The sequence below is a fragment of the Chroicocephalus ridibundus genome, chromosome 6 (genome assembly GCF_963924245.1).
Source record: "Chroicocephalus ridibundus chromosome 6, bChrRid1.1, whole genome shotgun sequence".
NCBI classification, from domain to species: Eukaryota; Metazoa; Chordata; class Aves; order Charadriiformes; family Laridae; genus Chroicocephalus; species Chroicocephalus ridibundus.
In genome coordinates this window covers 15,429,721-15,442,995 of record NC_086289.1, presented here as the reverse complement: position 1 = coordinate 15,442,995, position 13,275 = coordinate 15,429,721, and the positions used below count along the sequence as shown (strand labels likewise).

Genomic DNA, 13,275 nt, shown 5'->3' with positions numbered 1-13,275 from the left:
TTCAGATACCTTGGGGCTAGCAAACATTTTGTTCCTACAGGAAATTATACAGCTCTAGATCGCTGCCTATTGAGATGCACTATTCGCTGCTTTTTGCTACAACATGAATGGCTTATTAAACCTACAACATATCTGTTTTAGTTAACTTCTTGGTGGAGAGGGGCCAGGAAAACAAAATGTACTTAAATGCTGATTTTTTTTTTTCCAGGCTGAATGCCTTTCATCCAATAAGACATTCAAAGCAGTGACCCAGCAAATGGATTGAAAAAGCAATCTTCCGTCTCAGTGCCACATTATCATTCCTATTCAGTATTCTCGGTGAGATATCTCAATCAGCTGGATGTGTGTGTAAGTGACAGCGCAGCCCATTGCTGGGTTAATTAAACATTTGACTTTAACACCCTCCCCGTCATTAAGCAAATAAAAACAGATAATTCAAACTGCACTTCATCCATGGGGTACACAACATACATGTCAAAATTAAGAGAGTCCAAGGCCCTCAGGGAGTTCTGCTCGGGGAGGTAATCAGTTTAAATCTTATCTGGTTTATCAATTATTCTATTGATTAAAGCAGGGTGATTATACAAAACTCCCTCTTGCCACATGGGATACATGTCAGCAGAGCAGGACAACACAGGGAGGCTCAAAAACGATTTAAAGAAAATACAGACAGATGAATAACAGTCTATTAGTACATGCCAGCAATCCATAGATGGAAACCCCAATTCTTCCTTTTAAGCAAGTGAATTAAAGTCCTTCCAAATTAGAGTGCCAATGTTGTTACCTCATCTGCTTTAAAATCAGATCTATACGTTGAAAGGGCAACATTTCTTCGTTTTAAGCAGATGATTTCTTGCCCGGTATTTAAAACATGATTTATCAATACTGTTCTTGGAACACAACAAAGACACCAAACACAAGAAATCCCAGACTTTTTAAAAAGGTATTATACTTATTTATCAATGACTCTCAAAAAGTGGACGAAAAGAGTATTCTCAGTACTTGGACTCTCCCACATGACATAGCCATAAGGAGAACATTGTATTTTAACGATTAAAGTGTGACAGCTCATCTTGGACGTAAAAAAGGTTGTGTTTTGGAGTTTTGGAGATGTTTTTTGTTTTGCAGCCCTATAAAGCGAGACATCGGCAGCTGCAGGAGCTGCCACAGCCACATTCTCCTGATTTTCACAAGCCCTCACGCAAAATCCCACTGCAGCAATCCTTACTCCAACTTCTCTCTTGCATACAGCCACAGTACACAAAGCAATTCCAGTTACTTCTCAGTTTTTGTTTACAGGTGAAGAAAGGTCCAAAGGACCTCTGTCTCTTCCAAGGTCTGTTTGTGTCCGGAGTTTGTGAGCACAGTCCCACCTCCACTATCTTCCCAGTAATGTTTTGTTTCAAGTTTTACTGTCATATTCTAAACTGGATCCTAAACTGGCCTGTATAATACCTTGCCTTACACATACAAACCACAGACCTTTTAAAAAAAAATGAAACACTGCGGTCTAGGAAAAAAGAACGATTGAAATTTATTTATAAAAGTTCCCTCAAAGCAAATAATTAGCAGCAGAAGAAAGATCAGCCTTAAACCAGGTTCTTCCCCCCACCCCGTAACATCTCCTACAATCTGCAGGAGTAGACCAGTAGCACAAACCATTTATCAGTCATCTCATCGCATCTCAATTTTTAACCAGGACAGAGGGTATGAACCACAGTGCTCAACACGCCGATGAGCCGGAGCCCCCCCAGTGCCCCACTGGCCAGTGCCGCTGGACTTACAGTCACAGAAATTTTAAGAAACAAGGAGAGCTAAAAAGCAGGCCTGAGGTATGTTCTTGCCCTTCACCTTCAGGAAGGGATTATATATATGCCACTCCATATTGGCACTGCATGTGCATCCAACCATACTTCAGCCTCTTCCTCCTAGGTCTCTTTCCTTCTTTGGAATCAAACTAGAAACCTGCATTAGCATGCTGTATTTTACTCTCACCACTAGAAATACTGAGGGTGCTATTTGTAATTGTATTCTTTTAAGAGGTTTGTTCTCTGCAGCTGTTTTCTGCTTGCAGTGTATTTTGTGTAATCAGCACATCATCATAAATACATTGGCTGTTCCCCCGAGGGAAGCTGTCACTGTTTAATTTACAGAACAACCTGGCCAATGTGAATTCTAACACTACAGCACTATGGCAAGAAGTTACCACACTTGGAAAAACAGGTTTCTATGAATTTTTATATCAAGAGCTGGTCCCAGGACAATTTAGGTTCTAGAAATAGATTGTTTTTAAAAGCACTTTATACACTGGATGGAACAGATTCTTTCCCACTTACAGCTTCTTAAGGCAGCACCAATCCCAGACAATTTTAAAGGTGCCAACCCCAATCCCCCCCCAAATGACCATCTTCACTTCTGACTTTTAGCAAAAGAAGGCACTGTATGTAGAGGTCTTATGCTACATATTTCTTATATATATATATATATATATATAAAAGATATATATATATTTTAAATGAAGAACAACCCAAAACATCAATGTGTTAGTTGTCTTCATTTCAACAAGGGAGCGTACTCCGTTGCAAGGTCAAATGTTATTACCTACATCAAATGGTTGCTGCACAGTTTATTACTCTGAAGATGCGATAGAAGAACAAGGCATATTCCTGAAAGAGTGAAAACGTATGCAGCTTTACTGGCTGAATGAAGAGTCGCTTCCTTTGTTTGCTGGATATATGGTCGTATTCTGAGAGAATAAATCATACGGATTTTTGCAGAAAGTTGGCAAAAGGTGGATGGTTGATCTTGCTATATACAGACAAAATTTAGAAAATTCCATAATGGTACAAAATCATAACGGCAATCATTTAAGAACTAAAAATGAACCCCAAATAAACATTTGGGCATGAACAATGAGTTACTTGGATATTTCATTAGCAATGGCTACTAGAAGCAGTCTAGCTGACTACTTGGAAAGGGAGCCAAGGAGGCAGACAACCTGATTTTGTTTTTTTTATACAGATATAGGTGTGTGTACATATATATTAAAAATAAAAATGCTTAAGAGAAACAACTACAAATATAAACAAATTTAATGGATAAATTTGTTTGGTAATTCTCCTCCAAAAGCAACACAAAACTATTTCATACATTAAAAAAAAATATCTGCTTTCCATTTTGGGGGGCAGCAGTTTGTTAAACAAATTTCAGTGAAACTGAAAATTCCCAAGTTCCGTGTATAGCAGCACTTCGGTAAGTCTCGGCGGTAATTAGAAGCCCTGTTTAACATCACCAGACACAGGGCAAGTATACAAACATAATAAAAAAGAATCATGCACATCACAGTGTATTGTTTATGTATTTTGACAAGCATAGTTTAATTTTACTTAGTTTGCAAGGCATTCTAGTAAATTATTTTCATCTATTTGAAGAGTAACAAAATCTAAGGAACAATCATTGAAGCAAAATAAATACCACCTTATCTTCAATATAGTTTATCAGAATGATCTACCAAAGCTGAGTGGAAATGGCTGAAATTTTATGGAAAACTGAGTCATCTTGTCATCTATAGATGAAAGAATACAGGAAAGAGAATATGTGACCATTTTTATGCACCATATAAGTAGTAGCCAACAGAAAGCAGAAGAAATAAAAAGTACCTCACCCGACACAGTGTAGCAAAGTATCTCTTCAAGCCATGAATTTTAAGATTTAGCAACTCCATTTCTACACTAACTGTTTGGGTTTGTCCCCCTGAAATTTGCACATGGCCACATAAATACTTGATTTCAAAGAAGAACTATTTCATTTTGTTCTCCCTATACATGCGTGTCTTTAAAGTTATTCAGAACTACTTCTGCATGTTCTATTTCCCAAGAGCCACTGATTTCTGACTAACACTGGCTTAATTGCCAGATGATGAAGTACTTCACGACTTCTCCAAATTTATGGTAAAAATCCATATTTTACATTTTTAAATTAAAATTATTAGTCCGTGGGGTATTAGCTCTTTGCCAGTTCCAAAGGAATAGGTAAAGTTGATCTTGTGCAACTGGCTCCCTCCAAAGCGCTGCCAGCGGACCCGGCAAATTCTGAAGGATAACGGAGCCCAGCCGTTTTGCAGGGGAACACGCTGGTGCGAAACGCTCGGAAACGTTTCCAATCGCTGCGAGGGGACTGCAGCGGGGTAACACTCACTGCCTCCTTTCCACATATAAAGCGAGAAAGATTGATTAGACCTTGGGAGAGCATGGAATAGTCACTAAAATATTATGTAAAAAAAAATTTAAAAAATAAAATTATTAACAACCCCCCCCCCCCCAACACATTAAGTGACATGAAAAAGCCGTTTTGTTACAGCTGTGGCAAGGCCCGGACCCCCCGGAGCCCCCCCCCGCCCCTGCAGTACCGGCGGGGGCCGTGAGAGCGCAGCACAGCCCGCGGGATGGCCGGGCCCCCCCCGCCGCCCCCCGCACACATGCGCGCTGCCGCCTGCGCGCACACCCACCGCCTGATTCTAATTCAATTAGTGCAGCCGGCAACTCCAGAAAAGAGTAATTCAATTAGTGCATTGTGGAGCTCTACAATACCTCCAAGCAGATGTTCGCAATCCTGAGGAACCGCAGCTAGCTTTAAAAATACCTGTACGCCGTCAGTGTGGCGCTGGCATATGCCATTTGTCACCACGGCTTTATACACCTTTCTGACTTCTAACAGGGGAGAAAAGAACAACTCGGATGAGGTTTTGTTTCATTTTTTTAAACTCCTCAGCCAAACTAATGCCGGTGTGCTAAAGACCCTGCCCTCTCCGTCCCGGGAAGAGCACATTTCATAGTAACGAGATCATTAACGCAGAAGGTGAAGGAGGGGAGGCTTTTTAGCTACAACGCAGTTTAAATTAATTGTCATGCTGGGCATACTGGGGTGCTATTTCTCAGTGACAGGTACTGTCACACTTCTTGATGCTCAGACTGACAAACTAATAAAAGCATGTGCAACTTTTGACAATCAATACACGTGGAGAATAAATGCCGATTTCTAATTACTAAGTTGCAATGTACTGCCAAAAAACCCCAAACCGTCTCCACTGACCCGCGGAGCAGGATTTCTTTGCCATCTGAAAGGAGAGAAGCGTCTCTTGTCGTTGCTGCTGTCTGAGAGCTGAGATCTTGCAGCACAACCCAGGGGCGTCACAGTTTGGTGGCCTTCCCAGCATAGGTTACGCCACCAGCCAGACAAGGCCATTAGATTTAAAAGGGGATAAACCCTAAATATGTTTAACAAAGCTGTTCTGCAGTCACCGGGCTTTGACTTTATTTATGAAAAAACCCCAGTTAGGATAACCCTCTTGGTCCTCCTACAGTGGAGCTCCCAAAAGTCCGAACCGCAGATGGGGGCTGGAGTCAAGGGCAAAAATCATTCAATTAATTTGGCTTCCTTTCTGCTCCTTCTCATATCCCCTCTCATGTCTTTATAATTGCTCCTGCCGGGTGGTAAGACGAGGAGGAACAGGAGAAACTGCTGCCGACCACCTCCAACAAGAAACTTTGCTTAAAAAACCAGGTGTCACATTGTGGCAGTTCAATATTTCATAGCCAATACAAGGAATGTGCAACAACACTGCAACTTTAAATCTTTGCCTCCCCGCGTCAGTCTCTCTCCTCTCATTGTAATGCCAAAGGGAACAGCAATCAGAGTGGAGATGTTCAACGTGATAGAGGTCAGGACACCGGTGGATCAACGTACCAGAAACACGACCTTGTTTATTTTTTTCCCCAGTATTATTGTTTACAGGGTGCTTTGCTCATGTACCTTGTGGTTCTTAGCTAAAAGATGAAATTACAGCCCAGGATGAAGCGCCCAGGCACACATCCAATTTGTGTTTCCATCTCAGAAAACAAAAAGCTTCTGAGGCCCTCGGGCTGCCATTCAAACTTGGAGAGGCTGACATTTTTAACAGCGTGAACCAGAGACTGGCAGAGGGAATGATCTAATGCATTTCTGACTTGTCAATCAAAGATCTCACCTCTGCTGTCTTGTAAACAGTTGGGGGCCACCTAACTACATTCATAACCAGGGGAGAGCCTGCCGCCAGCCGGGGGGGGTGCTGGAGCCACATGCTCTGGCTATTAGTCACCAAAACGATGGTTCCGTTCTCCAGGCTCACCGCAAACAGCCCGCCGGCAGGTTTCACGGGGCCGCTGGGAGAGGGCAAGGGGGGAATACAAAGCAGGCTCGGTCCAGGGCAGCCACGTCTCCACGCTGATGGACTCTATTGACTGGCCACCCCATCTCTCCCCCAGTTAGAGCCAGAACCACGCACAGCAGCAAACGTTCACTCCAAAGCCGAACAATTTCCTTCAAATGCTTTTCTCACAAATGCGTTGCTGAGCACGCACAGCTTGCCCACTCCGACTTCAGCTTTAGCCTCCTGTACAACCATAAATAATGTACTACTACTCACATTTGCACCATATTTCTCAGCAATAAAATGTCAACTTTTAAGACAGAAATGCATGAATAGGCTGAAGGAAATTTAAAGAGACAACTGTTTCTAACAATTTACTGATAAGGCTTCTTTAACAAATATTCCACTTCCTAACAAGAAAATATAAACATTAAAAAAAAACAGATGTAAGAATCATTTGAGAAATGAGTTTGTGTCTTCTGTGTGGGCGTTAACAGACTTCCATCACTGCAGACCATTTACTTCTTTCACACTCTCACCTTTCTCCAGAGCGATCTCAGCCCGCAGAAAGGGGCGGTTGTACATCACATTCATGGTGCATCTCTGCCAGCGCGCTCCCGTTTGCTCCCATTTGCATTGCACAGTTTGGCCGTGCTCTCCTCAACCAGGACAGAGCTTTCTGCCAAGACCAAGGAAAACACACCTCGCTTCTGGCAAAACCAAGCAGAAGGTAGTTCCCTTCATCTGACAAGCCCTGATGTGCAGTTCTTTATGTTCAAGACCTCCACTTCAGGTAAAGCAAAATGTGAATTTCTGGGATTCCAGAGAAACGCTTCAAGATGCTGCGACCCCTGCCACAAAAGTTAATCATCCTCTTTGACTACTAGAGCCTGTTACAGAAATAGTTTCAGATCTGGCAAACTAAAGCTGAGAAGACAACTCTTCGCTTTTTCACTGGTGCCCACAGACAATGAAGTAAAAGCATGACTCTTGTCAGAAAACGTTTACATTCTAAACTGGAGCTGATATTTGTGAGGGGTGTCAATTAGGTAAAAAGGAAGAGCTGAGCTCTGTGATCGCCCTGATACACAACCTTTGGCAGGACTTTTAAACTGCTCCCTAAGTCTCCTCATTTATACAGTAGCTTACAGAAACAAATTCAAGGAAATACTATCCTATTCTGCAAACCCGGAAGGATTAATACAATCGTTTCCTTGGCATATTTGGCGGGTGTAATTGTAAATCAGAATTTTCAGAGAACTGCGACTATTAAAAGCGACATAAACCGAGCCTTGTGAGCACGCATGGAAAATATTTTAAGAGGGAAAGTAATTATCTTCAAATGAAAAATGTCATGAAAAGAGACACCTGTTGGCACATCTGGAAACTTCCAAAGCATGGATTTCTAGGAAAAAGAATATGCTCTGCATAACTTTGTTTTTTTATTATTATTAAGAGAATTTACATGCAACGTAGTTTTCAGTTGCTTTGCAGAATAACAGTACAGCATCTTGGATGACAAATTTTACTGAAAATGGAAGGGCTGGCCTTTTTCTCTTGTTAAAATATCATTTTTGACTCCCTCCCACAGTGCCTTATAGGAGTTCATGTTCCAGTTTGCTGCCATCTTCCACCATGATCTCTATAAAATTCAGTTACACAACAGACTGTCAGCTGCAAAGCCCTTTGAGATAAAAGATGTTAAGAAGAACTGTTTCTAGCTCCTTATTCTCCCATTCCCGGGTTTAGCCTTAAAACCTTTCCCACTGTGGGAGGAATGCCAAACAGAGCTGAGGAACCAGAAGATCCTGTTTTCACACAAGTGTCTCCGATAACTTCATTTTTCTTCTTTGTGTGTTTTTATTATCTGACATATTACCAGAATCCTCTCAAAATCGACTATCTGCCAATGTTTCCCATGAGAAGTCAGCAGGAGCTGTTCAAAAAGAGCCTCTTTCCACATTTCTGTCTGAGCATCTGAAGGTAAGCATGTAAATAACTAGACAAATTCAGCAGTGACTAAGTAGCCTTCCAGATGGCATCTTCTCTTTTGCCACAAGCAAAGAACATTGATATGCTTCTCCAGTTACTTCAAGCTTGCTACGGAAAAAAGAAAATAACTTAATATGAGAAAATTTGCTGGGCTACAAGAAAGTCTTTAATGCTTTCCTGAAGATTTGATACCAAAAAAAAGCATTAAAGAACAATGAAATACTGCAACATCACAGCTTCAAGCGGGCTACAAACCGTTCCCATGTAGACTTCTGCACTGGAAAATGCAGAAGCCATGCCTCAGAGAGGGGAGTTTTCTTCAAACCATGCAAGTTAATGGGGATCAAAGCCCATTGAAAAAAAAAAAAAAACAGACTGAAATACGGATGACTCATTGCTGCAGAAGTTGCTGATGGCAATTTAGTTTCTCTCTTAATTGGCACTAAACATGTTCAACACAGGAGTCGGAGTGCTGTGAAGAGTACCAGTGTACCATTTCAGATGGCAAGTGGGGCAGACTTCCCCAGTTCCCATAGCCACTAAATACACATGGAAACATCTCCCAGAATCTGCAGGAACGCAAATGTCAAAGTCCTACTACTCTCCCAAGAAGGCAGTACGCAGTGAATCGTTGTGCAGCTGACTCATTTGACCCCAAATATCAACACGCTGCATTAGCAGAGAAGTTATTATTCACATCTATCATTAGCAAGAACATCTTGAGCTAAAAGAGGCTAATTTCCCTTCCCCTTTGTAATATATGCTTATTCAGAGTAATCAAAAATAATCCAAGTAGAAAGGAGGTCCAATTTGAGTTTATAAATCGCTTTCCATATACTGCTAAGGTTCTCTAAAACCTGATCTTAAAGAGATCTGAGATTTATTCAACAGCAGAAAGCCCAAAAATGAGGCCCATCCGATTTAGTCAAATTATGCAAATCAGGACTAGAAGTAGGAGTCTGAATTCTGCCTGTTGTCTCCAGAGTCCTCTTAGACTAATAAAAAGTCGTCTTCCCCCTCCCCCACGGAAAGCTCTGCTAAAAGCTTGCTTCAGCAAAGGAGGCCTGGCAGGACACCTTCCAGAGTCCATCAGTGCTACTGCTGGGTCAGCAAAAAGAGCTGCAGCAAAATGATGCAAGACGCTTAAGCCTCCCCTGAGCCTGCAAGGATTATTTCCACAGTGCTCTCCTGGCCCTGGGAGCAAGAAGACAAATTCCAAATAATTTTTGCATGCTGCGTGCTTTAGAGGCAGGTAATGAGCTTTCACCAAAATGATTGAAAATTTCAGAAAGATTCTAGCTTATTCATTATGTCTGGTTTTACAAGATGCTGGTGAATAAAACTCTCTGCCATAGATTAGGTCCACAGCAGCATAATCCAGCAGCATAAACCTTGAAGTAACCATTCCTGATACCACAAACTCCAATGAACATGCAATCTACAGAGATATTCCTGAGGTGCCTCAGACACTGCAGTTCACAGAGAACATCTCAGAGTATCCAACATGAACATAACATCTCTGCAGTCCAGCCTCTGCTGCTCTCCTGGTTATAGCCACGTCATCGTAAAATGCTTGCAATGATCTCGAGAGCCCTGTCTAGGTTTCTAGATGCTCAGCCAATAGCTGCCTCATTCTCTACCCACAGGCATTTTGTAGAGATTCACTGGTCACCCAGAGCTTCTGAACAAACCTGTCTGGCAGAAAGCTGCCTTGAATCTAAGACATTCAGAGACCAAAGAAAAAACAGGTTTCCTTTATTTGACTTTTGATTGACAGCTTACTTGTACAATAATTTTCTGTAGTCAAGATGTCCAGACTACTGCTAACAAACCTGAAGTAAACAAATGCTGGCATCAATTATCACTATGGCAATGAACCCACCCCCTCAGTCCTCTAAGTGGCATACAGAAAATTTAGATAGGAGGGGAATCACTGCATGAATAGCCAGATTGGAGACTGTGTGATGGATACTGCTTGCCAAATATAATTAAGTGATATATTTTTAACACAATCGAAAGCCAATGGAAAAGATGATGGTACCAAGCCAATTTAGACAAAATAATTATACTACATCGAGGTAATGGAAATGCCCCCAGTACTGAGCTGCCCTGAATCTACACAGGATGGGTTTAAATACCAGAGGAGATGTGAATGACATAGGAGAGGCATACAGTATGAGGCAGAATAAATGGAGGGAAAGCAAGCAAGGAAGTAAAGAAGGAGATGCACACATACACAGATGGAGAGAAAAGGAGGAGGGGGGAGAGACAGAAAGTACCTGGAAAGCTGGGAGTGCGCCAGTCCCTGGGTTATACAGGCATCGCAGCGAGGGCATGCTGTCCGCCAGGCTGGAGCAGCCCAGCCACAGAGATCTGGGCATAGAGCACTGCAGAGAAAGGACAACTATGAGATGGGACTGTATGAGACAGGATGGCACAGATTACAGGAACTTTCAAGGCTTAGCCAAATGGCATCAACACAACTGCACCTCTCCTTAAAGACTGAGACATCTTTCAGAGAACACAAACTCCTGATGTGTCTATTCCCTGGGAGAAGCTTTACAGATGTCATAGTAGCAAGAAAAAGGCACTACGGATCAAGAAAGTAACTTTTTCATCAATTTTCTACACCAATGTGTGAGTCTTTTTCCAGTTACAAAAAGTTTCTTTCCAATTAATCAGACCTCTTCTCCATGCACAGCCACACTCCAACCACAACACAAAGCAAGCAATTTTGCAAGGGAAGCAGAAAAGGAAATGAGAACTTCAAGTGTAACAGTGGCAGGGAAAGAAAAGGTTTTGTATGTTTGTTTTTTGTCTGTAAAGGGGATAAAAGGAAAAACTTGCAATCCAAGGTGAATAGGAACTTGGTGACACTTTAAAGGAGTTTCATGTTTCTGCTTGCCTTGTTATTCGTTAAATACAATCCAATTATTATAATAAATTGATTCTGTTCCTCCAAACACAAATACAAAAAAAGGAGCCAAAGCAGCCAATGAAGGAAAATACTAGCCATTTTGATAGTTAAAGCCATTACCCCCTGAAATATAAGAGTTGCTTGTTCATTTTACACCACTACTATTAAATTTAGGGATGCGTTATGATAGCAATTGCTTTTACCAGCCACGGAGTTTTTGATGCCATAAGCACTGCTGCATTTGTCTAATTACTGGCAAGGCAGGAAAAACCAACTATATTTCAAATTGGCAGACAGCTATGAAAACCATAGGATGTGAAAGACATTAGAGATTTCAAACCCTCATAACTCTTCTTTTTTTTGCAATTCTTCCCCCCCATCCTTCTTTTTGTAAAGGGGGGATGGGAGGAAATCTGAGTGGAAAGGGCAGCTGGAATGGGTATGAAATGACAGCTGCCTTTTGAGTCACCGTTTCTTGCCACTCTTAAGAGGGCTGGAAAGCCTTGCACAGTCTTGCTCTAAATTAGCATGTAGGAGCAACGTAACCCATCCTTGAATGAGCAGAAAGGTGATCACCAACATCCATAATCTGGTACTGTGCAGACAGCCACAGAGAGATTAACCCTGTCTATCACCACGTTCTTTCCTGTACTTTGTTGCCATTTACACTGCAGTTCCAGAAATAGTATTAAAAGACTGCTGAAGAACACAACCTCTACAAATGGGATTACTAGAAGTTTATGATACCTTAAAACAAATTCCTCCCCTCATTTCCATTTTAAAAAAAAAAAACCTCTTCTCTTTACAAAGATACTGAAACTCGAGAACTTGAGTACTTTTTAATATTACACATCACGTGAATTTGTGGATAATGCCCCTCTTGAAGACCAAAAAAATTACAGCCATGGTCTTATAACAAGCAACAAAAATCTGAGCCATACTTCCTTGTCTGCCATCCTAACCTCCCAGAAACTCCCACATACAAAAACCTTCCAAATGCCAGCAATCCTTCCTTTGTAATGTAATATGTATCACTCCAGCTATTAAAAGCTGTTGTGACAATCAGCCTTAAAATATATATATATGAAATAGACATCTATGTTTCAGCATTTCCATGATTAAATAATACATTTATTTAACTCAAAGTTCTTGATCACTGTTCAAGAATGTCACAGTAATAAGGGAGACTGACTACAACATGGTATCTCTGATGATGCAGAGCAAATTCACTAGGTCATTATCAGCTGATTACCGTTACCTATCCTAGGATTCATAACAGAAGACAAAATAATGAGGTGATTATGTTATTATTTTTGTTTTGCAGACTTATCAAAGTCTTGCCCCAGCCATTTATTCCCCCTTCTCGGGCTTTCCCATCCCTCGTGCTGACTCAAGTTTTCACGCTGCAATAATGAAGAACTGATTGCCATTAAAATTAGACTGACAAGACAAAAGAGGTTACTTTAAATATTTGTACTGACCAAAGCATGGAAAGACACAGAGGCAGGAAAAATGACAACCAGTCTGTCAGTGGAAAGGCAAGCTTAAATTGCATCAAAATTTACATGAGATTATGGCTCAAGTGAAAGTCACTACAAGCTGTAGGTACAGCCCTCCATTGTGCCAGGGCACTTGCAAGGTAATGAAATGTCTTCCTCTAAAGTTGCCGTGATAACAAAGGAAAGCATTGGAAGGCTATTCTGCAGAACTCCCTGCACCTACAGAGGGTATTGTTACTCACCCATGCACTCTCACTGCTTAGTATTATTCCAGAGTTAGGAAGCATGCAGTAAAAAATTACCAACACCTTACATGACTTCTGAATCTGCTCTAGTATATAACAAAATTTATATTACCGATAACAGTTCTGTTACCTATTTTAAAAAAAAAATAAGTGTGAAGTTGTACACAGTGTGGGAGAAAATGTCATTCCTGTACTTGCCTTTTACCTATTGAAGGAAGCAGAGACGCTAAATTACTGTTGGTGACTGAAAGAGGCTTATTCACAAGCATGAACAAAAGGCCCCAGGTGCTTCAATAGAAACAGCTTGTGTGTAAATCAGATGAGTGACCCAACAGAACAACTTCATTTACAGCCTGATCTCTGAAAAATCTCAACAGCCTCGATCCCCCTCCACTGAGCAAGCCACGCGTCAAACACTCACTTTTGTACTGTCAG

At 41.3% G+C, this 13,275-nt stretch overlaps 1 protein-coding gene across 11 annotated transcripts in view; it reads right to left on the bottom strand.

Annotated features, from left to right (window-relative positions):
- BTRC (beta-transducin repeat containing E3 ubiquitin protein ligase) overlaps positions 1–13,275 on the bottom strand; it is a 124,247-nt gene that overhangs the window by 85,483 nt on the left and 25,489 nt on the right. For 7 of the 11 annotated variants that reach the window (XM_063337586.1, XM_063337590.1, XM_063337588.1 and 4 more), the window contains one exon: positions 10,459–10,566. The exons of the other annotated variants lie outside the window; for them this stretch is intronic. In XM_063337586.1, coding sequence (XP_063193656.1) covers positions 10,459–10,566 — 108 coding nt within the window. The remainder of the gene's footprint in view (positions 1–10,458; positions 10,567–13,275) is intronic. 11 annotated transcript variants of the gene reach the window in all.